The sequence below is a fragment of the Aythya marila genome (genome assembly GCF_965140915.1).
Source record: "Aythya marila genome assembly, chromosome: 5".
Taxonomy (NCBI): domain Eukaryota; kingdom Metazoa; phylum Chordata; class Aves; order Anseriformes; family Anatidae; genus Aythya; species Aythya marila.
In genome coordinates this window covers 25,687,427-25,713,875 of record NC_139046.1, presented here as the reverse complement: position 1 = coordinate 25,713,875, position 26,449 = coordinate 25,687,427, and the positions used below count along the sequence as shown (strand labels likewise).

Genomic DNA, 26,449 nt, shown 5'->3' with positions numbered 1-26,449 from the left:
ATCAGATGGATTCAAGGCATTGTCTGTTTTTTGTTTTTGTTTTTCTTAGAGTGCTAAGGGGCTTGCAGGTTCTTTGCTATGGGAAAAAATGTCGGGTTCTGTGTCCCTTCGAAACAAAACAACAACAAAACCGGCTCTTTTCTTTGACTGCTGCATCTCCTCCTAGTGACGTCAGGGGGCCTTTGTGTGTGGTTTCTCAGCAGTCTCCGTGCCAAGTGGGAAATGAGTAACAGGAAGAGAGGCTGACAGGGAAGAAGCACCTGTTTCTCTTGAACAGCTTCTCCTGAGCATTACAGTCTGTGAAGGTGAGAGCCTGCCTGGCACCTGCTCAGCGAACTGCACGCTGTGATTAATGGCTGGCTCTAACTTTTTAGCAGGGTTTTTAGTAAATTGCGAAATGCCATGAGAGGGTTTTTAGTAAATTGAGAGGCAGAGCTGCTTTGGAAACTTGGGCACTGGAGAGGATCAGAAAGTGAAAATGCAGCACGTCTCGGAGAGGGATTGTACAGCAGCAGAAGAGGAAACTGAGCCAGCTTGAATGAAATATCCTGAGTGGTATCTGATTTAATCTACAGTTTCAACCCCAGCATTAGCTGTCACTTAAGGGAAGCCTGCAACAGCTGGATTTATTTTAACAGTATCCGAAGCCATGTTTGTACCTACCTCAATGACCATTTGCATTCTGTCGACTTTAAAATCCACTGAACAGTCAAAAAACAGTGCAAGGGAAATGGAGTCGGTAGTACAGGACAGGTAGTGGTACTGAATTTCTTAACTACTCCTTAATTCAGTTACATTTTTCATTAATTCATGGATGTAGGCATAAATCTTTCAGTTTTTCCCTTTCCTGCCTCTTTCCTTGCCACCTCTTGCTATCCTGTCTTACCCTGCGTCAATGAGGTTTGCAATTAAGGCATTGGTCTTGCTTTTCTGATCAGTTTGGATACAGTGACTTCTTCTCCCTTGTTTTCTGTCCCTCCTCTCAGGGTTTGTACGTTCTGATCCATACCTGGCTGACAGTGCAGCACTGACCCTTTCTGGGACCTTCGTGTTTTTCTAGGGTGTGCCACGGGATTGGGATCTCTGCCCACATATCTATAGGGCAGAAGCACTCCAACTTCTTTCAGGAATCTGGTCCACCCACGGCAGGCTGGAGTGTTTCCTCGTGTTCAGCTTTTCACTAATCCAGTTCAGTCTGGTTGCTTTTTAGCTTTTTTTTTTTTTTTTTTTTTTGACTCCTGTGAGCTGGCACTGCATTACTGAGGGACTTGCAAAAGGAGCTGCTGGATTTTTTTTTTTTCTTCTTTGTTTGCTTCCTGTTGCAACTTTCTCATACAAAGTAGGCATTCTTACTTTGAGAACAAAAAGCACTCTGTGACCATTTAAAACAACTTTTTACACAACAGAACTAGTCTAATATTAGAACTAGTCCAAAAATCAGAAGCTGGAAAAATAACTGACTTAGAAATGGGCAGCAACCATTGCCAGCTTAGAGCAGATGCTTCTCTACGGGGGTCTATAGGACATCTATCTCCCCCCAAAAGACCCTTTAATAGTGTGTGACAAACTAAGACCTTCAGCATAAACCCAAACCCATCAGGAACTATCCTGCACCTCAAGAAGAAAGCAAGAGAAGGGGCAAATTTTTGTCCAAATTCCCTACTATTGCAACAACCATGGCAAAAATGAGCAGATGACTTGAGGAAAGGAGAAAGCCCTGCATGCTGGAGGTCCCTGCTGCCTCGGCCTGCAGGACATCTCCATCTTTTTGGTATTTAATTGTTGGCTTAGCCCTGAACGTTAGTGCACCAGCTAACAAGTGTTCTGATGTGAAAGTCTTTGGTGTACTGCGTGGTTGTTTTATTTTACTGTATTTTTAGCTGTAGCTGCTGTTAAACGTTTTGGATGGAAGACAATCAGAAGCCGTGGTAGGAATGGCGTGGAGGTGGCTGTGAAAAGGAAATTCCTTCTCAGCTTCTGAAAGTGATGCACTGAGGCGTGGAGCTGTGGCTGATCTGCTAGTTGTACTTCTTGCCACAAGCCCAGGGAGGCACAAATGCTCCCTATCACAGTTCTTCTTTTCTGGCTCGTGCAGCGTGGTCCCTTCCACGATCTTCCCGAAGTCCCGTGAAACAATGCAGGTTCCTCACCCTTGCTCCAATCTAGTTGGAAGGATTTTCCATGACCTCACTCCTCTCCTGGTTGGAAACCCAACTTCTAGCCTAAGCTTATTCATCATCTATTTTTGATCTCGTGTGGCGCTATTCTTTGTTTCTTCTGCCCTTTCTGAGCCCGTTATTGTACGGGGTAAGCAAGCACTTAGGGATGATTGTTCTGCGGCCTGAAGGGCCTGGCCAGCTCTGAGCACCGCTGCTGCCCTGTGCACGTGAATCAGCACCCAGGCTCGGGCAGTAAGCGCCTGCTCCTGCTGGCTTTTCTACCCCCATGACCCTCTGAGCCTGAGGTTCAGGTGCTGAGGAAGCATTTAATGGTGCCCCTTCCCCCAGCGGTCCGGGTTCAAATAATGTCATCGATCTGCCTATAGGGGTGGTGTGCTAAGAAATAGTCCCAGGATTGGCACTAATGTTTCAGAAATAAAAGTCTGAATAAAATAAAAATCTATATGAAATTCTTGGGCTTGAGCAGAACAAGAATGCAGTAAGCCCAGCTCCACAGCTTTCATTGTGCAACAGCCCAGGGCTGCAACAACTCGGACAGAGCACGAGAAATGGCCAACAAGCAGCTCTGGCTCCTGTTGTCTAACACAAAGAGGGTAAAATGCAGCAGCCTAGGGGCTGCTTTCAAAGTTCACTGCTCACACAGCCCCCTCTCCTCCCTCAGCAGGACTCCTCCAAAGGCCCTGTCTAAATAGCGGCTAGTATTGAATGTAGGGTGTGTTCCGTGGCCAAAAATAAGCAACTCCTCACACCCCTGTCTCTGGTAGGTAATTGCAATAGAAACAGCGTGGCAGCCAGAACCCCTGTCACTGTTGGCACGCTCGGGGCGATTAGCTGCACCTACGGAGCGCTGAAATGAAAGGCAGATGCGCTCTTTGGCCCGGCTGTTTGTCTCATCCACTGCACTCCTTGCTGTTGTGGAAGGAAAATAACACAGTGTGCAGACACTGCTGAGCTAAAGGAGAGCAGCTATTTCCATGTCAGTCACCCCTATTTTCAAATAAGAAAAAAAAAAACAAACCTCTGTAGCCTACATAAAAAGAAAATGTGAAGAACAGACCCTCTCTGATGGCTGGTTTGCTCTTCGTTGCTGTCCTGGGCTAGCTGGTAGCAGCACCCTGTCTCTGCAGTGACATCCTTGCACCTACACTGGCTTCTTGCTGAGATCGCTGGATGGGGGGCGCAGGCCCTCAGTGGGCACCACAAGTGGCACAACCCAGCACAGGTCAAAGCACAGAAAATTTAATATTCTGCTTATATGTCCTGAGCCGTTTGCTCGCTGTAAATAACAGCTCACTGCTGGGAACAAGGGAAATGCAGGGAGCTGCAGGCACAGCCGGCTGCTGCCTCAGCAGCGTCTCCTCTGCGGCGGGGACGGGGGCCTGCTCTTGATGCTTTTGCATTTGGGAACGTGTCTCTCGGCCACCTGGGGCGCAAAGCGGCGTCTGCAGTAGGGGCAGGCGACGTAGTCTGGATTTTCAATGGGGGGCAGCGGCGGCAGGTCGGACACCTTCCCGCCCTTGGAGAGCACCTGCTGCACCTGCCGGGCCTGGCGCAGGGTCTGGATGAAGATCTCGTGCTTCTGCCGCCAGTTGTTCCTCCTGGGGGGCTTATTCTGCAGAAGGGAAACGCAGTCAGAGCTGCCGGGGCTGTCAGCCTCCGCTCTCAGCCTCCCTCTCAGAACCAGAGAACTCAGCAGCAGGGCCAAAGGAATGCAGAGAGATGCCGTAGCTGCTCTGCAGGAATCGAGCTGCGCGTTTCCACTGCCCTCATTTCATCAGCCCATTTCATTGCCCATTTTTTCAGTCTGCTCCCTGCAGCCCCCCCAGCATCACAGACCCACTCTGCCCTGACACGAGCATCCTGACTACAGCAAGGAGCGAGTCTCCTGGAGCGCACCCAAGACACATTACAGAGACAAGCCAGCTGGGACTGATCCCCAAAAAAAACATCTCTTTGATTTTAAATCGATCACCTACCCAGCTGGCAAGTGCCTTTCGGGGGCAATAGCTGCGCTGTGTGCCCCAGCCCTGTGTACACGTGGAGATGCCCCCGTCCCTGTCACTAGTTCTCAGGGCAGGAGGAACGTGAGCAGAACGTGTGGGCTGAGGGAGGCAAAGGGACCGCACGTTACCTGAGGCCTCTCTGAGCTCTTCCACTGCTGATACTCCTCCAGCTCCGTGCCCCTAGCTCTGGCCTTGCTGGAGTCAAACACCTTCCTCTTGGAGCCTTGGCTCTTGCTGCAGATACTCGTGTGCTTTTTGAGCCTGCTGCAGAGGAACTTGCGTCCGCAGAAGCTGCATTGCCCAAGCTCCCCTGGCTCCGCAGCGCTGGCAGCCTGCACGTACAGCACCTCTGCAGGCAGGTGCTCACTGTAATCGTGGTCTAGGAGGGCGGAGGGAGAAGGGCTGTGCTTTGAGGCCGGCTCTGAAAAGGAGGCTAAACCCTCCACGGGTACGCGGTCTCGAATTTTGTTGTTGCTGGCCACCAATCGTTCCTTCTTCAGCTTCCCCATCGCCAGCTCTTGGGGATGGAGCACGGTGCTGGGCCTGGGGACAGTGACCTCTGCAGAGTGCACCCTAACACAGTCCCCATCCCCCGTCCTGCCTGTGACTTGCACGGTTTTCTCTTCGGGGTGCCTCAGAGCCTTCCACACGTGTGTCCTCTCCACGTCTCTGGCTCTTCTCTCCTCCGCCTCCACGAGCTCCTTCTCCCTTTGGATCCTCCTGAGCTCCTCTTTCGTCCTCCGCAGCTTCTCCCTGAGGAGGGCCTCCTTCTTTCGGATCTCCTCCTCCAGGCTCTGTCCGTCCGCCTCCAGCCTCAGGATGAAGGCCAGCTCCCTCCTGCACAGCCGGGAGCCCGCCAGCTTAGGCTCTGCGGCCCAAGCAGGCAGCCCAGCAGCCGGCAGAGCCCTCCCGGCCGGCTCCTTCCCTTCACCCTCCGAGCCAGCCCTCCCGCCTGGCAGCTGCCCCGCGTCCCCTGAGGCAGCGCCGTGGGAGCGGAGGGGCTGCAGCGGGTAGGAGCGGTCCACGCCTTCCCTCCGCCGGGCCGCGGGCTTGGAGGGCAGGGCCCGGGCCTGGGTCTGGGTCTGGGCCTGGCCGCCCGCCCGCCCTCCCTGCAGCCCCGCCGAGGAGGAGCAGCCCCGCTGCCGGCCGCCCGGTGCCAGCTGCAGCTCGGCCATGCGGCGCCCCGGGGCCGGGGGCTCCCGTCCCGAGCCCCCCTGAGGAGGAGGCGGCGGCGGCGGCGGGGCCGTGACGGGAGCGGGCCCAGGCCCGGCCCCGCCGCCCGCTGTTGGCGGCCGTTGCCTGGAGACGGCGCGCGCGGGGCCGCTCTGCCCGCTGGAGGACCGCGTCTCTATGGTCTCGGGGCGGGGAGGCGGCCGCAGCCATGTCGGGCGGCGAGGGGCTGCTGTCGGTGGACTACGAGGTGTCCGGCAGGGTGCAGGGCGTCTTCTTCAGAAAGTACACGCAGGTGCGGGGCGGGGGGGCCGAGGGAGCGGCCCTCGGGGGCGTTAGGGGCGGGATGGGCGCTGTGGGGGCGGCGGGGAGCGGTATGGAGGCGGTGTGGGGCTGCAGAGCCCTCCAGGATCAGCACCAGCTCATCTCGCTCTGCGTTGTCTCCCCAGGGCGAGGCCAAGCGGCTGGGGCTGGTGGGCTGGGTGCAGAACACCAGCCATGGCACCGTGCAGGGGCAGGTGCAGGGCCCGGCCGAGCGCGTGCGGGAGCTGCAGGAGTGGCTGCGGAAGACGGGGAGCCCCCAGTCCCGCATCAGCCACGCCGAGTTCAGCAACGAGAAGCCGATCGCCGCCCTGGAGCACGCCGACTTCAAGATCGTGAAGTGACTTCGCCCGGAAAGCGGCGGCGCCTGCGGCACGAGCCGTCCACGCAGAGCGCGCCCTCCTCCCTGTTGGTTCAGGCAGCTGGTGTTCAACTCTAGAGAAATTTATTTTGTTACTTGCCTAATTTATTGGTGTGTTGTACCGTTAGCGTGACTAAACCACTCACATGTTGGCAGGCAAGGAGCTGTTGTGTCTCTGTTGAAGGGGCTGTGTAGCAGCACGGCCTGTTATCCTGAATGCGTGTGCAGCGTGAGGTTTGAGCTGTTTTATGTGTGTGAAACGCAGAATTTGTTAACGCTGTGCTCACGTGAAGGAAGTCACAGAGCCAGTGCCAGTTTGATTGCTAAAAGCGCTGCTTGTGTGACTGAAATGCCTCGGAAACAACTTATTTTGTGCGTTATCTGCCAAGAAGTTTATTTTCTATTTAGAATAAAAGTGTTTGCAGCTCCCTTGTGTCCAGCGTGCCGTGGCAGCCCGGGCCTCGTCACCTTGCAGTCGCTGTGCCCCATCGGGGCTCCCCCCTCAGACCTGCGCAGGGACGGCCCCAAACTACATCTCCCAGCATGCCCTGCGGGCGGCGCGAGGCCTGCCGGGAGCTGTAGTCCCGGCGCGGCGAGCCCCTGCGAGCCTTCACGGTGCTGTCGCGCATGCGCCGCCGGCTCCCTGCCGGGGTCCCTCAGCGCCGCCGTCGCGCGGGGCGCCCCGCGGCCGTTGGGCTCGCGCCGCGGCCGTTGGGGTGGGGGCGGCTGAGGGGGCCGGGACCGGGAGCTCGTCAGGGAGCGGGAGCAGCGGGGAGGGGCTGCGAGGGGCTCCCGGCCCCGGGGGTGGAGGGAGCAGCGAGGGGAGGGCGGCCCCGGGCGGCCCCCGCCGCGTGTGTGGTGCTGAGGGGAGCGCAGCGCCCGTGGGTGCGGCCTCCCCGCGCCGGGTTTCCCTCTGGGGGCGCTGGGTGTGAGGAGCGAGTGCGTTGTTGGGGGGGGCTCAGGCTCAGGTTCTGGCTGCCTGCCTTGAAGGCACTGCCTGACTGTAGTCCGAGCCTGAGCGGGGTGGTAATCACAGAAAAAAACTCTAAATAGGAGAAAAACAGGCACGTTATATCCATAAGGGTGAGTGCAACAGGTATCAGGCCTTTAATTACAGCTCCTTCCTCCCCCACCCGCAGGTAGCTGGAAGGGCATGGCGCTGTGATCTCCCACCTGCCCGGCTTTGACATGATCAAGCACCTGGGCGAAGATGTGCGCGCCCGGCTGCGCTCCGGGGTCACCATCACCTCGCTGGGGCAGTGCGTCGAGGAGCTCGTCCTCAACAGCATCGATGCCAAAGCAACGTGTGTAGCCGTCAGGGTGGATCTGGAGGCTTTTAAGATCCAGGTGGTGGACAATGGGTCCGGGATGGGGAGAGATGATTTGCATAAAATGGGAAAGCGGTATTTCACCAGTAAGTGCAGCTCAGTGGGAGACCTGGAGAACCTGACGTACTACGGCTTTAGAGGCGAGGCTCTGGCAAGCATAGCTAACATGGCCAGCGTCGTGGAAGTTTCATCAAAGACCAGCAGGACAGCAAAAACCTTTGTGAAACTGTTTCACAACGGGCACGCGCTGGAAGTCTGTGAAGCTGAGCTGAGCAGACCAAGTGGCGGAACGACAGTGACCGTGTGCAATCTGTTCCATCAGCTACCAGTCAGGAGGAGGTGCATGGATCCTGTGCTGGAATTTGAGAGAGTGAGACAGAAAGTAGAGGCAATTTCGCTGATGCATCCCTCTGTTTCCCTTTCTTTAAGGAACGATGTTTCTTGTGCCATGGTGCTTCAGCTCCCTAAGACAAGAGACGTTTACTCTCGTTTTTGTCAAATCTATGGGCTGGGCAGATCACAGAAGTTAAGAGAAGTGAGTCATAAGTCTGGAGGATTTGAGATAAGTGGTTATATCAGTTCTGAAGGACATTACAACAAGAACATGCAGTTCTTGTATGTGAATAGGAGGCTTGTTTTAAAGACGAGACTACACAAACTAATTGATTTTTTATTAAGAAAACAAAGTGTCATTTGCAAAGCAAAAAGTGGCCCTGCAAACAGACAGGCTTGCTCAAGTCCTGGTCGCCATCGTAGTGGCCCAGAGCTGTACGGGATCTTTATTCTCAATGTGTCCTGTGCGTACAGCGACTACGATGTGTGTCTGGAACCTGCAAAAACTCTGATCGAGTTCCAGAACTGGGATGCACTTCTAGCTTGCGTAGAGGAAGGAGTGAAAATGTTTTTGAAGCGAGAACATTTATTTATTGAACCATGTAGCGAGGACATCAGAGAATTTAACGAAGATAATGACTTTTGTTTGTATAATGCTCCAGTTCCGAAGCCCTCGCTCTCTGAGGAGAAGAGCATCCAAGAAAACTTTAAGAAAGCATGTGATGAAATTTTGGATTCCTATGAAATACGTAAGTTGCAATCAAAAGATGTCAAAAGAAAATCCACAATGGGAAAAAAATCTTCAAATCCTACAGAGTCGGATAAAAATCTACAGGAGGTTGAAGTTTCCTCGAATCAAAAGGTTGCCGAACCAACTGATCCATGTAGAAACAGTAAAGCAGAGATTCCACTGCCCAGCAGAGATGACACGACTTCTAATTTCACTGTATCAGATACCTCAGAACAGGAGCCAAAAGACGCTAATTGTCCCCAAACAGTGCCTGATGCTCACCTCAGATCTTCAGAAAATCTCCATTCCTCTTTCACTGAAGGGGCCAGATCAGCAATAATAAAAATAGACGGTTGTCGTGACCTGCTGCATCGTGCAGACAACTGCATAAAAGATGTGGGAAACCTGCAAGACAAAGTAGTGCAGAAAAGCACCACGGTCAGTAACTTGAATGCTGATATGACTCGGTGGCTGTCTGAGAGACAAGACCCTACTGAAACAGCAACAGAATCTGAAACTGTCTCTGGAAGTTCACTGATAAGACTGTCTAATGCAGGAAAAGGAGACAGGGGGACAACTGAAGTGGTGGATGATGCCGGGAGGGGAGTTGCTAGTTCAGTACCCAAAAAAACATGTTCTGTAGGCCTCAAAACACATGTGCAAAGTGATCCCCCACGTGGGCGTGAACAAACAGAAACAAGTCTTGCATTAAACATGCACAGTAGACCTGGCCCTGTCAGTGCCAAGCACATGTTTAGGCACAAAGTGAGTTTTCCCACTCAGGCTTTAAATGCTAAGGATGTTTCCAGTAATACAAATAAAGAACACACAGCTCCCTGCAGCAGAGAAGGACACACGGCTGACAGAGGTGAGCAGTCAGAGAACAAAAGTTTGTCAAATCAGGTGAGTGAAGGGATAGCCATGCCCACTGCTGCCAGTAAAAGACATTATGAAACATCTGATGTTACAGAATTGCCGTTGGCAACATCTTTAGGCAATCCTCACACTAAAGCTACAAAAAGTCCTAGAAGACAAAGAGCTGAGCCAAGATCCCAGCCCTGTAAGAAGCTGAGCCTATCCACACAGCTGGGCTCCCTAGAAAAGTTCAGGAGATATTACGGGAGAGTCAAGTGTGTGCTGCCAACGCCGTTAGCAGAGCAGAACAAATCCGGTGTCCCTGTTTGTAACTCACAAGCTAACCGTGACTTTTCAAAGAAGCAGAATGCCGGTCACGGTGGCTGGAGTATTTGTGAGACTCCGACTTTGGAACACACAGATTCCAATAATAACAGCCAGCTTGTGAGACCTTTAGATGAGACTTTAGTCTGCAGTGGAGAAGTTTCACCAGACAAACGAGCCATTTGTCAGAGCCCTTTGACGTTGTCTGATTACTCAGAGGTTAGTAAAACAAGCATAAGTAGTAGAAGATCTCCAGGATCATTGTCATCCAAACTGTCCAGAATGAAAAGCGACCGCAAAGAAGTAAAACAACTTGGTGAGCAATTCCAAACAGATTCCAGTGGAAAAGATAACACCTCTTTTGATCTTGAATCTTCAAATAATGATGGTTTGTGCAATGCACGTCAAATGTGTAAATCGACAGCGGAAAACATGAGGGAAAGTTGCAGCGTTTCTAAGGGGAATACTTGCCAGCCATCAGACGACACAAGAGCAGAACCCACGAAGCACACTGTCAGCTCATCACCACTCAGCAGCACTGAAGGGGAATATGCAGTCTCTGCAAGCGGTGTTTTACCATTACCGGCAAAAAAAGATTGCCCTAACGTCATCTGTGAAGATAAAAGCGCGTTAGCTGAATTCTCAAAACAAAACTTGAAAGATACGGAGGATCCCTGTGTAACCTTCCCAAGTAACATGGCGTTCTCTGCAGACAACACAAGTAGAGGCGACCCCAGAGATGATTGGCGTTCTTCTGACTGGCTGCAAGACTTTGATGCTTCCTCGGGTAAGACGATTTACATCAATACAGCAACTGGGCTGAGCACCTACAGCACTCCTCCTGCTGAAGGATTCCAGGCTGCCTGCGTTAAAGATATAACGACAATGGCTGTGAATGTTGTCTCGGAGAATGGTAAGAGGGTTTGTTCAGGTGAAAACAGAATGAGGAACACAGTTTGTGTTCAGCTAGGTGCATAAAATGCTTTGCTGTCAGCACCTGGCAACTTGTGTTGAAATGCTCACTGCGTTAGCTGTAATAGCTGTATGGAAAACAGAAAAGTGTTGGAGACTGTGGAGACAGAAAAGCATCAACATTCAAACTGTTAAAAAGGTAATTTTAAATAAAACAGAAAGAAATGGCAACACCTTGTCAATTAACAGGCAGCTGCTTAGTTTTCACTGGGCATTGTGGCATTTACTGTGATCCCAATTACATATAACTGCTATTGTTTATAAAGCAAGACCTATTTCAAAATAAGTATACCAGAAATGTATTGTGTTTTTTTTTAACACTTTGTCCTAAATGATCATGTTTCCAAGAACGTGTTGTTACTGTGAGCCCCATATTAAACCACAAAAACGACCCTTTTTTCAGCCTGCCTACAAAATTGAAAACAACCCTTGAAAAATGAACAAAAATCTGACATTTCATTGAGAATGCTTAGTCTGTTCCACGGATGTTGGAAGGCTGTTCCTTCCCGCTTTGTGTTGCAGGAGATGTTGTACAGCATTGTTGGCAGTTTAATGGTGGAGCTTTTCTTGAAGTTACAGGGCGCTGCGCTGTATTGTTTTGTCAGTGGTGGAACATTTACAAGTCCCCATTGATCTAGCTGTTGGTCTTGCCTTTCTGTGTCCTCTGTATTTGGCTTGGTAGCATAATGTCTGATAATTTTCCCTTCCATTAATAGATCTATTCAAAATTGTTCTTTATTCTGCCTATAGGCAGAAATACTTTGACCAAAGATGCAGCCATTCCACCTGTAGGCTGTGTTTTCTTCTGTGTAATTTGTTTTGAAAAAGTAGCTTGGCCTTGTTTCCAGTAGTTCTGTGAAATATTTGGCTAATCAATATTTGGCCTCTGTTTGGTTCCCTTTTTTGTCTCTTACTTCCTCATCACCAGTCATAGAAAACTTGGTGCAATAGATGTTTCAGGTGTTGTTTCCTTTTAAGTGTAATAATTGATGCCAATAGTTCTTAATATTTATTGTATTCCATTAAAGCAGATTTATTACAAGGGGAAGAACATCTGTGTTTTTACTAGGTAAAACTAATGGGAAGTGCAAATGTACGTTCCCTGACTAACACTTTCTTTTAATTTCTGTGGTTTACCAATTTCCGCTGCCCCCAGAGCTGTTTGGTAGCGAGCCAAAGCACGGAGTCGTGGAGCTCGATCTTCTATCCAAAATGTTTGTGTAGTGCATTCCTGATCATGTTCACTTGCTATGGTGCTTTCATTCTGCTCTTTAGAATAGTGTCAGTAATGCCACGGTGTTGACTGTGTTTCAAGGCCAGGTGACTTGTTAAGACAAATGCCTTGCACACAAGTTCAGGGAAATTACACTGGTTGGTGGCAGGTGGAAGGAGGTAAGAATAATTCGTGTCCTCTTACGGATATCCTCCATAGCCATCACACCAGTGGCTGGCTGCTATCTTGTTTCTCACATCCCATCTACTCCATGTGCTCGACAGAAATGCTGGATTTTGTAGGACAGACTCAGGTGTCTTTGTATGGATTAAGTTGGCCATTACAGGAAAATTTATCAAGCTGTGTTTCACTATTGAATGACTTTCTGAATAATCTGATGCTATGCATTTGTATTAGGTTAATATTCTTTGTACTAGATAGACACCCCAGTTCAGCTTGGTCTTTGTTGCCAGCTATGTCTGTATTTTTTGTTTCTTTTATTACATTATTGATCAATACGTCCTGGCACCAATACATTTTAATAAGCTAATTGAGGCAAGTGAAAATCAGTATTCTAGTGTGCTAATTGTATATGTCTGAAGTAGATAAGTTATCCTCAGCACCTTTTCTGATGTTACCCACCAGAAGAATCATATCAATAATAATCTTTGCCAGCTCTGAATTCTCACTGGCCGCTGGGCAAGACAATCCTTTGTGAGTCATGTACATCCTGATCAGGATTTTCCTGCAAAAGAGGCAGGGAAGTGAACTGTAGTTTGTTACATGTGTAAACACCGGGCTCCTGTTCACAGGAGCGATGGATGCTTCTGTGAACTCGAGGGGTAACATCTTTCCATGGCAATAGCTATAAAAGTTCTATCAAAGTCTAAATGAGATGGAAATCTTCATTTTGCCCCGGTTTGCCAAGAATCACATCAGGCCCTCTTGCCCTCTGTTCAGTAAGAGTCTGTGACTAGGTGTTGGGGCACTTGGACGCTGAGTTCCCTTCCTGTGCGGGACTGCCAGTTTGGATTCTTGAAAGGACTCTCAGTCCCCAGGGCAGAACCATCCCTGGGCTTTCCTGGGCTAAAGCCAACCGTCAGGAGTCTGTGAGCTGGCCGTAGGATCTCACAGAGCTTTTTCATACTGAGCTTATCAGCACACAGCTGGTTTTCTTTGGCTTTATCACTGCCACTTTTCCTGCATGCACACCCGTAATTTCTTAGTAGAAAGGAACTTTATTAATTCATTATTATTTCACAAAGAATAGAAGGCTGAATTGTACCAAAGGAAGGGTGAAATGTTTACCGCTGTGCTGGAAATCAGAGCCACTTTTCTTAATAATCTTGATAACAGTGCAGGTTTATAGTATCAATAAATCATTTCTGGGTGGGTAGGAACATGGTAGGCTAACTGATATCTCATGTGGTCTCACCAGCTTGTAGATTGTAGTCTTACAAGTTGCTGATAACTGCATGAAGTATTGATAGGACTGGTGATTGACATTTTGCCATTGAAAGTCAAGAGTGTTTTGATACCTGAAAGACTTAACCTATACCTTCCTTTTCCTTTGAGGATGACACTTCTGATTGCACTAATTCTGGAAGTAAATCTTATGCGATTAAAGTAGCAACTAATTTTTAAGGACAGTCTTGCAGAAGCCACAGTAATATTTTAAATACATTTCCACGTGCAAGTGTGTCTGATAATTCTCAGTATTTTACATATATGCTGCTGTTTCTCAATGTTGGATGGCAAAATCTGTGAAATGCTCTAATTTGCCCAGGGCTAAGCACACTTTTATTTATGAGAATATAATAAGTGTGTAGCTTTTTGTAATTTTGCATGTTGATGGATATGCAGCAGTAAATTTATGTTGTGTTTAGGGCTTCAGTGCAGGTGCCATCCCTTTAGAAGTGAGATTGTGCTACCCTTCCTTCCTAGACCTCGAAAAGAGAAGACTCTAGCAAGCCAGGATCCGAGAGGTAGGGCCAGCTTTCCAGGACACAGTGTTCTGTTGTAAAAACAAATCAAAGAATTCTCCCAGATGTCCCAACAGGAACCCAGAATTACTCAAGGTCTGTTAACAATGGGACTGTGTGAGTCATCTCAGATCTAGAACTGGAAAAAAATTCTTCTAGGGTTGAAGGCAGGTTAGGGGGTACTTATTTACAGGATGAAATACCCAGTTCTTTGTTGAATTATGTCAGAACTTTAAAGAATAATTACCTACTCCCTTCTTTGTACTCATTCCAACCTTGGAATGTGAAAAATAGCTTCAATCCTCACTATTTTTTTCTTTTTTTTTTTTGTGATGGAAAGGATGAAATCACCTTTTTGGTATGTGGCTTTGTCCAGGGGCAGTGGGTAGCTAAGCAGGTGCTTTTTTCTTTTTTTTTTAATTTTCCTTGCCACTTCCAGGGCCTGTTGAATTGTGCTGCAGCATGCTCAGGAGACAGCAAGCTGCACAGGGACCTTTCTAGTTAAAGCAGACAATAGAGAAGCCCATTCTCATGTTCCATTATTTATCTGTACATTCTCCCCCTTTTTTGAAGCAGAAAAAATGCAATAATACTTGGGTGAGGTAGAAGTACCCAATGTACCTTGTACTGATGGCTGGTGGCAGTCCCTGTATTGTCTGTACGTTCTTTCCCAGATGCTGAAGGCGAGTCTCTCCAGTCATTGCTTTCAGAATGGGACAATCCTGTTTTTGTTCGCTGCCCAGAGGTAAGCATTATCTTGCATCTCATGCTAAAACAGGAGTCATTTTATCCTTCTGTTACTTTCTGACATGGGGACCAAAATTACAAATATATTGTAACTGTTGTATATAATTTATTCAGTGATATATTAGACTGCAGACCTTGCAATTATATTTTTTTTTTTATAGATGGTTTATATCTAAGTCATTTTTGTGCATATATTCAGCCTTTGAATAAACATCAGGCTAATCTTTTGCTTTTCAAAAGCAAAACATTATTGTAGGCTGTCTTTCCCTCTACAGAAATGTTCATCTTAAAATAAAAAGTTTTCAAATGGCAAAATTGCATTTTACTGCAGTTGTTTTTGTAGCCTGGCAGGGCTCTAGCATGTGAGAGGAAAACAATGTTTGAGCTTTTATACAGACTTCTTCTGTTGTCACGATGTAGCATTATCTTTAAGCATCGTGTGTGTGTGTAAACATACGTATGTAATCACTTCCACCTGCAAACAATGGAGATGGAGTAGCAAACCACCTGCTGGTGAGTTTCTGCAGAGGAATGTTTGTTTGTTTGTTACAGTTTGTTACTCAGTACTCTGAGTCATCTCAGGGTAGTGCATCTCATCTACTGAGAGCCTGCGTAGGCTGATTGTGAGCTTCAGGTTTTCTGGTGGGTAATTCAAGTAACTGAATGCCTTGAAATTAGCAGGTAATATCCAGATGGGAAAGTATACAGGGATAGTAGCAGAGATATTGCCAGATGGTATCTTTAGCTAGTGCTGTTCTTGTGTAGAAAGCTTGGTTTGTCAAACTACAGAGAGAGCAATCTCCAGAATGTTCTTTCCTAAATCTGATGTGGTTTTTTGTTTGTTTGTTTGTTTGTTTGTTTTCTTATTCCCCACGGGCTGCTTGATACTGTAAACTCTCCATGTAATTCTCTTTCTACAGATTGCTGTGGATGTGACCAGTGGTCAGGCTGAGAATCTGGCTGTGAAAATTCACAATATCTTGTATCCTTATCGTTTCACCAAAGACATGGTCCATTCGATGCAGGTACAATATCATCTATCTCTAGTTTTCATGCCAAAATTCCCATTGAGCAAGTGGGGTTTTCTGAAGTTTCTGCCTTGTAGGAGAGAGGTCTCCAGGGAAACAGATCATATCCTTAATTTTCACAGGCACAAGCAGAAATCTGGGTTGGTGTGCAGTACCATCAGACTTGTATGTCATGTGAGATTTTAGCGGATTATCTATCAGAAGATACTAATCTGCAAAGCAACTAAAAGTTCTTGAATGTATGGTTAAATCAAACCAAGAGGCAGCCCTGTTGCCACTGTTTTGAAACACTGTTAACTAAATGATCATTCAACAGGCAGGTTTTTACATTTGTTAAAGATAATTGCTAGTTTGTATTCCCCTGAAGCCTGTGTCCTACATGTTCTGTATTGACCTTAGAAATTTAATTCTTCAGCATAGTGGTTTCAAAAGCAAATCCCAGATTTCCTGGAAAGACTTGAAATTTCTTTTTAAGATTTATAGCTGCTCTGAGAATTGATTCTTAAAAACGGCATCATGGCATGAAGCTTAACTATTTTAATGCTTTTTTATTGAATGTTTTGGTTGTTAACTTAAAAGCTGACGTAAATGTATGGCTGCAGCTTACATTGTTTGACAGTTTGCCTGGATAAAAATGTCAAAGTGAATTCTCTCCATGTGTTACTTATTAATAACTAAAGGCTTGTAAGCCAAATTAGCGTCATTCTCATGTGATCAGGTTGATGACTTTGAGATTGCAGGTTCTGACGGATGGGACATGGCAACGTTAAACTCCGGGGTGGAGAACGTAAATGATTCTCACTTATGTTGGTGTGCAAGAATAACAGGAGTAAATAAAGTTATTACAGGAAACGGGTTATGTTTCAGAAAGACCAGAGAAGAAAGCTGTAAAGCAGAAGGAAAAGAACTATGAATGTCTTGTATCCCTTCAAAGAAATAGGATCATCTAATCATTTTTAACTTCTTCACTGAAAGGGTTGTGAGGCACTGGAACAGGCTGCCCAGGGAAGTGGTGGAGTCACCATCCCTGGAAGTCTTCAAAAGACGTTTAGATGTAGAGCTTAGGGATATGGTTTAGTGGAGGGCTGTTAGCGTTAGGTTGGAGGTTGGACTCGATGACCTTGAGGTCTCTTCCAACCTAGGAAATTCTGTGATTCTGTGATTCTGTTCAGTGAGACAGTACTCCCAGGGAGCTCTGTCCATTTGACTGAGGGAGAAATTCTTCCCTAATCCTCTGTTAATTTAAATGTAAAAATGAGATACTCAAAGCATTGTGCATCACTGCACAGTATTCCATCTCTAGCTCAGGTTGATTTATGATGCTGGAAGAGAAGGTGGAAGCAACTCTCAAAGGCAAGTTAGGCAAAAGAAAAAGAGGCAAAACAAATGCTTCCTGGCTCCTACAGATGATCAGCACAAGCCCTTAGACACAGCTCAGATTATAAAAGGTTGTTTATATTTTTTTTGGTGATGTCAGCAGATCAGATACTTAGAGTTGCTGTGTACAGCTTCAATTCCTAGCTCAAGGAGGCATCTACACCACTGTTTAATCCATTCTGTAAATTTCCAGCCCCACCTTGCAGTTCTTGCCTTTACAACTGTCTTTGAAAAGACAGACCCAGAATTGTTTTCTTGGCTATTTTTAAACTTTCTTATAGTTCCAGACTAAACTGTTTCATGACCAATTTATGGTCATTTCACCAGCCAATGTTGTATTTTAGCCAAATAATTTCTGCCTTTTCCATATTTAGCCCCTCATTTTATTATAAAGAATATTTATATATCTTCATGGTTTCAGTTTTGCTAGCTCAAATTCCTTGAGCCTTTGAGATTAGAAAAGATGTGATTTCCACTCCCCTAATCATCTGTTCTGTGTGTTTGATCTATTTTGATTGTCATCTTCTGTTTACCTTCATTTTCAAAATCATTTTACCACTGGGTAGTGATTATTCTAACTATCTTACAGGTTCTTCAGCAAGTGGACAACAAATTTATTGCTTGTGTAGTCAACACCAGGAATGAAATGGATAAAAAGGAAGGTAAGAGGAGTTATTATTATTAAGCTGAGTTAGGTTTCAAATGTAGTTATATTGCAGAGGGAACACAGTCCTGCTTTTTCTCTTGTCTTGGGATGATATCGTGAGTAGAGCAAAATGTTAGCCTTCACATGAAACTGCCTGGATCTTCTTACTCTTTATTTTGGATGTTGTTGAACGTTCCTACTGCCTTCAGATTAGTGTTATAAAAATAGATTATACTCAAATTACTAACGTCTTTCAGACTGTGTTCACATTGTCTGGACATATTCATTGCCACAGCTAGCTGAAGCTGTACAAAAAAGGCATTCAAAATCAGTAGTTTTTGTAGTGTTTTTAAAGACTGTATTAAATAGAACAGTTTGTGGGTGACCTCAGCTCTCGTTCTGAAGTTAGATGAAGATGTCAATAGACAAGATTTTCTGGCTTAATCCAGCTACTCTTAATTTAAATGCTCCATTTGGATCACCAAATTTCAGTTCTGTAGCGACATTGTTTTGCCAAGGCAATCTCCTTCTCACTTCATTTTTGTAAAACTAGTTGGTATTTACCTTCTAAATGTAGGCTCTAGGGAGTGGTCATCCTTCTTTCCAGCCTGTGCAGTTGCTGGTACCAAGTTGCCTATTTTTAACCTATTGTGTTACATTTTTAGGTGGAAACCTCGTGGTTTTGGTGGACCAACATGCAGCGCATGAACGGATCCGCTTGGAGCAGCTTATTGCAGGTGAGGATTCAGGTGGTTTTAGGAAAGGTAGTGCACAGGAAAGTGCAAACAAGAGCTTTCTTAAAGGGAAAGCTTGCTAACTGATTTGTCATAAGGATAAATCTGGGATATGTCGAACCAATAGGATATTGATTTGTCATCTTGACCCTGATCCCTGTCAGAGTGCAGCCATTCATTATGGGTAGCATTCAGAGCATTGGCAGCTGAAAATTGTTACAGCGTTTCCAAAAACAGAAGATATGCACCCTACCCACAGAACTATCAAACTAAAATAGTCCTGACATAATGAAAGAGCAGGAAGACTGATAGGAAAAACAATGAACAGGAAATAGAACAACATCAATAAGAGCATGTGGTTATGCTGTGAAGAATAAGATGTGGGGTGCAGAGTAAGGAGCACAGTTAATTTGTTTCCTTTTTAGCTGAATACCATGCTTAAAGCCTAACATTTCTTCATTCTGAAACTGAGGGAAATAATGGTCTTTTCTGTAAGCTCATTAGCCATTGGTTTCAGTATTAGAAAGCACAATAGCTATCCATCAAGTACTTAAAAATCATTGACCTTCTCTTTCATTGAGAAATAGCATGCAGTTCCTGCAGAGAGGATTCCAGGAAATCTGCTCTCTCTGGTCAGGTACTGAAAAAAGTTAAAGACTGAAGGGAGAGATGCTTAATGAATAGTATTTTAATGCCTTTTATGAGAGATTTTTCTGTGGAAAAATTGCTCTCTGTGAGTTGAACTAAATATATCAGTAGGGTTGTTGGGTTTTTTGTTTTGTTTTGTTTTGATTTTTACTTGTTTTTTTTGTTTTTCGCTATTTAGGGTGACTCTTTTTTGGAAATGGTGGGAAAAAACAAAGTGGCATTAACCAACCCCTCCCCAGAGACTAGATGTCTGGTTTGTGACATTCCCAGTCCTCCACAAGTTTCAGGAGAAGGCATTCTGTGGTCATTTTTAAATCCAAACAGAGGATTACATGCCAAACCATAGGGTCATTAAGGGTAATGCCTGCGTAAATATTCAAAGAGGGATACTTCCAAATGTTTCATTCACAGATTCCTATGAGAAGGAAGCTGCAGCGTGTGGCAAGAAGAAATTACTGTCCTCCTCCATCTCTCCCCCTATGGAGATTGAAGTTACAGAAGAGCAAAGAAGAATTCTACGGTTAGTAATGGCCAGTCACTCTAAACTTTGGGGAAAGGCTCTACTGACCAGGAAGATCTCTCTGTATAACTTAGGTCACCACCACGGCTGTTTGTTCTTGCCTGAGCAGAGACCAGTTGGGTATATCTATTCTGTGGAAAATAAGTGGGCTTCTGGCGTGCCATCTCTGTGCCACTGCAATACCCTCTGATTTCCTGGGGAAGGTGAAACTTGGGGCATGAGCCAGGAGAGTACCAGAGCAGCCTGCAGCAGATCCTCCTGGCTAGGGAGCAGCACTTGGAAGTGCACGCTGGAGTGCAGTGCTCCCAGTGTAGATATAGGCACTGACTTAATAGGCACTGTTGGAGAGGAGGAGGATGTGCTATGGAAAGCTTGTGTTGCGAATCCTTCAAAAATGCATTCCTTAATCTTAGGTGCCTGCCAAGAGTAACTAATGAACACTGTTTCCCAAATGTTTCAGACTGGTAGACTGGTTGCTATTAGGATACTTAACTTCTGTACTGCAGGAGTTTAGGCTAAGATGCAAATGTATTGTTGGACTACTATAGACCTACTGGATACTAATTGATCATTTTTATTTTCCCCCAAATATCCCTGACTGTCTTCTGCCACGTGCATTTGTATTTTTTCTCATGTTCTTTGTGTTCAGTCAAAGTTCTCTGTTAACTTCCACAGGTCCACCTCATTGTTATTTTCAGACGTCCCCCCCATTTTTTTTTGGTGATGTCTGTGGCAAACTCGTCAGCATTTAAATCACTCCTTGTTAAGGTTGCTGCCTTTTATAGGGATGCACTTGTTTGGTGTAAAGCCCTTTCTGTGTGTATTCTGATCATAATGGTATCGCTGCTATGTCCGTTCGGTAACTCATGTGTGTTACGATGGCTAATACCAGAAATTCCAGAGGAAAGGGTAAAGCACTATTATTCACCACCTGCTGTATGGAAAAATGTGAGAATGTAACCGCTGCTGCTCATAGTTCAACAATATTTGGATGCCTTTGTTGTTCCTATCTTTTAATGATATTCTTGCCAACATCACCATATTTTTAATGCCTCTTGTTCAACTTGGAGTTATTTTTACGCTCATCTTTGAATGTCTTCCATGTTTGACATACCTACTTTTGAGACTGGATGGCCAAAACTGAATACAATATACCAAACGGCAGTGTCCCACTGATTTCAACAATAGCTTTACAATTGTTCCCATGACTTCTGTTTGTTATATATACATGGGTGTATATATACACCTAGTATTTTGTCTACTTTTTTTTTTTTTTTGGCTACTGCTGCTTAGATGAACTGCTTATTTATTGAACTGTCATGACAGTAAAACAGGTTTTTATATATATAATTTTTGCTGTTCAATGTAGAAACAAACAAAATATATGCATAGATCAAATTATTCCTACTACTTTGCATTAATTTGTCCTTATGAGCAGCAAATCAATTTTTTCCATTTTTCATTTAACTTTTTAATTCATCAGACTTGCATTTCTAGCCACTTTCAAAAGCTTTTTGAAAGCCCAAATACATTCTCTGAGGTACTGCTTTTCAACAAATATATCACAAGCATGCTAAAAAAAAATCAGTAAGATAAAGTAAATCAGAGAGGCATGGTTTTCTTTTATGGAAGCTGGTTAAATTATTCAGCGTACTGGAATGCCAGTTGTGATTTCCTATTGCCACATAAGATAATTGATTCAAGAAGCTTTCTGCTGATGGCATATACTGGTGTTGGCTTACTGGTGGTTTTTTGTATTGCTCTTTAGCTTATTAGTATTTACAACCAGTCTGTGAGACTAACTGTACTAAAAGTTATTAATTAAAAGCACTATGGAAAATCTAAATGCTGATGTTACTTGCAAAGGTCAATGTATTGAAATATATCAACTTTCCTGAAATATCTTTCTCTTCAGCTGTGCTTGCTGGTGGACCTCTGTTTCACCTGCAGTTTTGATTCTGTTATTTGGCTAGTAATTGTTGCAGCAATGCATTGTTCTGCTTACTCTCTTGAACTTCCTTTTTTATTAAAAAAAAAAAAAAAAAAAAGGAGGGGGGGGCTCAGTTGACTCCACCAGCTCCGTGGATTCTGTCATTTCACCACAATGGACTTTTTCAGTCTTTTTCCTCTCACTGTAGGCTTATACATGGTCTCCTTGTCCTTATTAGAATTATACAAGTCATCTCCGTGTGGAGCCTGGTAATTGCATTATTCTCGTGATTGATTTTAGTAAGTTTAGAATAGCTTCTTTTTTTGTTCAGAGAATCTCTTCTATAATTTACCTTCACCACCTTTATTTTAAGAGAATATTCCCTGAGTGAATAATATAATAATATATATATTCACAATAATGTATATAACTGGTTTTTTACTATTGTTGATAATAATTGCTGGCTGTTCCTTCTCTTTGATGACAAGTTCTCATCTGACTGTGAAGTCCAGTTTTTGTATGTATTTTTCTATCCACAGGGTGACAAATGTCAGATTAACTAAAAGTTGTTCTTTCCTTTGTTTTATTAACAGAACATAAGTTCTTTAAACCAGCATAAATTTCTTGCAATATTTTTTTCTGTTGTAAGCATTTGCCATTACATGTCAGTTGAAATCAGTTTTTTAGGTTAGACTTAAAGCAGCCTTTATGATGTGTAATTTTTATATTTGAAGAGGGTACGTGCATGTTCCTGTCTGTATGATGAGTTGGTAATTTTTGCTTGAACCATACACCTGCTGCATCTTTAGAAAATATTTATAAATTTAAATACAAAGTTCTCTGAGTAATACAGGAACTCTTAGATCTTTTAGCCATGGAGCATGTGATATGCACAGCTGATTGGAGTGAGAAGCGTAGGTGTATGTAGAGTGGAGAAAGGCAAAATTAATTGGAATCTTGTGAGGTGTGTTTTTCAGGATTGGAAACTGTTGCAGGAAAGAAGAAACATAGAAACTGCAGAAATATTTAGGCATGCTGTGGAGATGTAGGCGTTTGTGTCTTATTTCCGTTGTTTTGCTTTATTTTTCTCCTCAGATGCTGCTACAAAAATTTGAAGGATCTGGGCCTTGAATTATCATTTCCTGAGACCAACAGCTCCTTGATTCTAGTCAAGAAAGTGCCGCTGTGTTTTATAGAAAGAGAGGCCAATGAATTACGACGGAAAAGACAACCTGTCACTGAAAGCATTGTGGAGGTCAGTTATGGATGTGGATCAGAGCAATTTGTGATACTGGCTTTCTGGGTTAATCACTGTTATGAGAGAGTTATGGCCAGTGTGGTTGCCATCAATTTTAGTAGCTGAATAGTCCTATACTGAAGTCCCTGACAGCAGTGATAGGAGTCTGATTCAGACTAGGAATAGTGAAAAAAAACGAGAAAAATAGTAGGCAGTTCAGATATTTCATCAGTTTACTGCTCATCCTTCTTGAACACTTGAATGAACAGTGAAACGATTGTTATTGCTGGTATGGAATATTTGTTAGGATTTTCATGAAGTCTCTGCATATGCAGTTCAGCTTTCTAAAAGCTGCTGTTCCAGATGTTCTGTGGTTTGAAGAAGAAATTGCTGAACTGATTGCTTGCAGTTTCCATTGTAAACAGTTCTCCACAATTGTCAGTGGAACAAGGACTCTCCTTACAAATTGTTTCTGGAGTACCATATTCAGCCACTAGGCTGAGCCATTGTGAGTCAGTCCAGTCTTGCTTGCCACTTGTCTCTTTTGATACAAAGAGAAAAAAAGACAATTCATCTAATTTAATTTATTTTTCCAACCCTGCTAGAATCAGGTAGAAGTCAAAATGCACTCTCCTGGTGTGCCAAGAGCCCTGAAAATGGTGGCAGAGTGCTTTTTCTGTTTTATTTTTTTGAATGGTAGCTGCAGATCATGTCTGTCCCTCACCAGCACTCTTTCTTAGCTGAAATGTCAAGATCTCATGAGTGTTTTGGCAGACCTATTCTGCAGTCCTTTTTATTTTAATTAGGACTAGTAGCACCTATTCATGATTGAGTTCTCTATATCTTAGGTATCAGAAATTAAATCCATGTGGACTGTTATTCAAAGAAGAAATGGCAATTATTCAAAGAGAACACGTATATATTATATATATGATATATTATAATATATGTATATACATATATTATACTCTGTGGTATGAGAGTTCCATTATATCCATTTTGCAGGTATATTCATATATACTTTTGTATATAGAAGGTCTATTTATAATACGCTATATAATAGAGTATATTTCTACAGGAAACTGGTGCAGAGAGAAACCAAGTGATTAGTTTCAGGCCTGACAAGGTATTTGTGAGATGTCAGGACTTGTGCTGAGAACTTTCACAATATGGTCAATGTACAAGCAACTGCATCATTTTTCCTGGGGAATATTGGCATTTATGCATTAAATTATACACAAATGTGGACAAAGTCGGGTATGGGCAATCAAAAGGAGGAATAGCAACTGATCATTTTACCTTTTTCTTTCCAGGAGTTTATTCAAGAACAAGTTGAGGTGAGTAGCTGTCTGCTTCTAAAGTTGACTGGTATAATGCAAAGCTTATTGCATAAATCAGAGGGAATAAGAGCAATAAGCACCATAAGAGATGTGGATTTAGCTCATTCCTGTTATATTTCTCCCTTTCTTTTTTTTTTTCATATTACATGGAATGTAAGATAATGTTCCCTTACTACTTTTAGCTAGTGCAGACGACAGGACGAGCACGAGGAACACTGCCTCTGACGCTTCTGAAGGTGTTAGCTTCCCAAGCCTGTCATGGTAGGGGAACTGTACTTTTCTTTCATTCCTTCTTTTTATTTATTTTTTTAACCTTTCTGCTTCTACACAGTATTCTTCGTAGGGCAGTAGTTTCAGAATGTGTTTGCAGGAATTCCAGGATTACAGTTTCATAGGGATGAGGAGATAATGGTCTCTTCGTGGACAGTACCGTGAGGGACAAAAACCACTGTGCTGGTTTGTGTGGTCCTGAAGTAATTCCAGCCCACACATGAAACACTGATAAAACGCGGTGTTTTATTCACTGAGATGCTCTCATCCCTGGGAGCATTCAACCAAGTAACAGTTCTTCCTCACAGGTGCAGACTGCAGTAGGTCTAACCTCTTGGGGCAGTTTCTGTGTTATGTAAAATATTAACGAGAATTAATATTTCTGAATATTAATTCTGAAAGGGTAAACCTGAACCAAAAGCATCTATTTTCATGCTGTGTCGCTGTATTCTACAAATGGCAGACTGTATATTACAACTTTTTATATCTAAAGAAGTCCCACAGCTGAAGGGCAGGATTCATACAGTTTTGTCAATCTGTAAAGGCTAAAGTCTGCAGGCACCTCTGCTCTGCCCCCTTAATGTTCTGCTTTGATTTCCTCTGGATGCCATTAAGTGTCCCTTTATGAGAAAGGACTTAAGGGCAGGGTCAGTAGCAGGCATATAAAGCTGATAAAGCCTATGGAACTGGTAATAGCTGTCTTCTGGTTTTACTGCCTTTATGTGCATCTCCAGTCCTTAGGAAAAAAAAAAAGAAAAAGCTCCTTTTGCTTCTTGCAACATCACCTGAAAAGCCAAAATCTAATAATCCTACCATCTATCAGACTTGGATAAGGTGAAACAGTTTAGGCTTTGGATAGCTGATCCTCATGCAGCAGCAGGAGGTGGTTTGCATTCTCTCTGGCAGCACATTCAAGAATTTTCTCTTATTCCAGGAGCTATCAAGTTCAACGACAGTTTGACTTTGGAGGAGAGCTGTCAGCTCATTAAAGCTTTGTCCTCTTGCCAGCTGCCCTTCCAGTGTGCTCACGGCAGGCCTTCCATGATGCCCCTTGCAGACATCGACCATCTGCAGCAGGAAATTCAGGTACTGTGTGGGTCACTGAAATAAGGCAGCATGCCCTGGGTTATAAGGCTCATTGTGTACATGTGTGTTAGAACTGGAACAGACCACCACTGTATCTTACACAAACTTTTACAGAGCTGTTATCAGTAAAATAATAAATAAATAAATAAACCTCTGTCCTGCAAACACTTTAGAAAGGATTTTACCATGTTCCATTTGAATGGTCACACTGGCTTGAAGGAGGTTCACTAGTGGTTGAAGTCAAGCATAGATTTAAAGCAGTTGTGGTTTTTAAGTGTAAAATTTGGAAAACATGTAAGTTCTGATATTCTGCTAGTAGCAAGTGTGCTGAAGATTGAACAAACACCTATTTTCCCAAAGTTTAAGATGCCCTTAAAATAGGGAAAGAAGCAAAGAAATAGCAACATTTCTTTAAAATTGGAAAAAAAAAAAACCAACAACCTCCTCTCCTGTGAATACTACAGTATATTAGGTTATTAAATTAGATTCTGTTGAAAGTCATGTGGGACTTTGAATTAGATATGACAAAGAATGGGAACGTCTGTATTAGGGCAAAGAGCACGAAGATATTGAAGTTGATTTAGTTATGATTATTGCTTAATATTTTTCCCTCCAGCCTAAACCTAATTTGGCTAGACTGCGGAAGATGGTTCGAGCATGGCACCTGTTTGGGAGCAAAGACCCTAACCAAAAAAAGTACTGACCTAGGAAGCAGAGAGCAGCCAGGAGAACACGGCAGAAGCCCAGCCCTGAAGCCTGGAGAAGCATCTTCAACGTTAAGGAACTTTGTTGTAAACCTGGGTCACGTCACTGCTTGACTATCAAGGGCAAGTTGCAGCCACTCAGAGTTACTGCAAGCACAGCAGGATTCTGCATAATAGAGAAGAGACTTTTAATTAATGGATTTTATAGTGCTTTGAAATTGAAGAGGTATTTATTAATAAAATTAACACTAAACTATTTCTGTGGGCTCCTGGCAGTGGTTGGAATGAGGACTGACCGGCTTCATAGTAAATACAAGCCAACTTGGGATCAAAAAAAGGTGTCTCTGCTTTAGAAGGCAATGACACACCCAGCTGTTTTCTCCATCTCCCTGCAGTTCACATTCTTGAGT

The 26,449-nt window shown here is 44.4% G+C and overlaps 3 protein-coding genes across 4 annotated transcripts; 2 read left to right on the top strand and 1 right to left on the bottom strand.

Moving 5' to 3' along the window:
• Positions 1 to 1,203: 1,203 nt before the first annotated feature.
• Positions 1,204 to 5,479, bottom strand: ZC2HC1C (zinc finger C2HC-type containing 1C). The gene is made up of 2 exons (XM_082761925.1): positions 4,312 to 5,479; positions 1,204 to 3,792 (listed from the first exon to the last, which is right to left on the bottom strand). The coding sequence occupies exons 1-2, from the start codon at positions 5,356 to 5,358 to the stop codon at positions 3,526 to 3,528; spliced, it is 1,314 nt and encodes a 437-aa protein (XP_082618051.1). The 5' UTR covers positions 5,359 to 5,479; the 3' UTR covers positions 1,204 to 3,525.
• ACYP1 (acylphosphatase 1) lies at positions 5,451 to 6,464 on the top strand. The gene is made up of 2 exons (XM_082761927.1): positions 5,451 to 5,648; positions 5,803 to 6,464. The coding sequence occupies exons 1-2, from the start codon at positions 5,565 to 5,567 to the stop codon at positions 6,016 to 6,018; spliced, it is 300 nt and encodes a 99-aa protein (XP_082618053.1). The 5' UTR covers positions 5,451 to 5,564; the 3' UTR covers positions 6,019 to 6,464.
• Positions 6,465 to 6,684: 220 nt separating this feature from the next.
• Positions 6,685 to 26,087, top strand: MLH3 (mutL homolog 3). 2 transcript variants are annotated; one of them, XM_082761921.1, is made up of 13 exons: positions 6,685 to 6,751; positions 7,175 to 10,518; positions 13,677 to 13,775; positions 14,447 to 14,517; positions 15,440 to 15,544; positions 17,514 to 17,586; positions 18,236 to 18,307; positions 19,364 to 19,472; positions 22,498 to 22,657; positions 23,953 to 23,976; positions 24,162 to 24,240; positions 25,184 to 25,335; positions 25,952 to 26,087. In XM_082761921.1, exons 2-13 carry the CDS (start codon positions 7,224 to 7,226, stop codon positions 26,036 to 26,038), a joined length of 4,326 nt encoding a protein of 1,441 aa, XP_082618047.1. In that variant the 5' UTR covers positions 6,685 to 6,751; positions 7,175 to 7,223; the 3' UTR covers positions 26,039 to 26,087. The 2 variants fall into 2 exon arrangements, with proteins under 2 accessions (XP_082618047.1, XP_082618048.1); XM_082761922.1 differs by lacking the exons at positions 6,685 to 6,751; positions 13,677 to 13,775 and having other exon boundaries at positions 6,815 to 10,518.
• Positions 26,088 to 26,449: the final 362 nt, after the last annotated feature.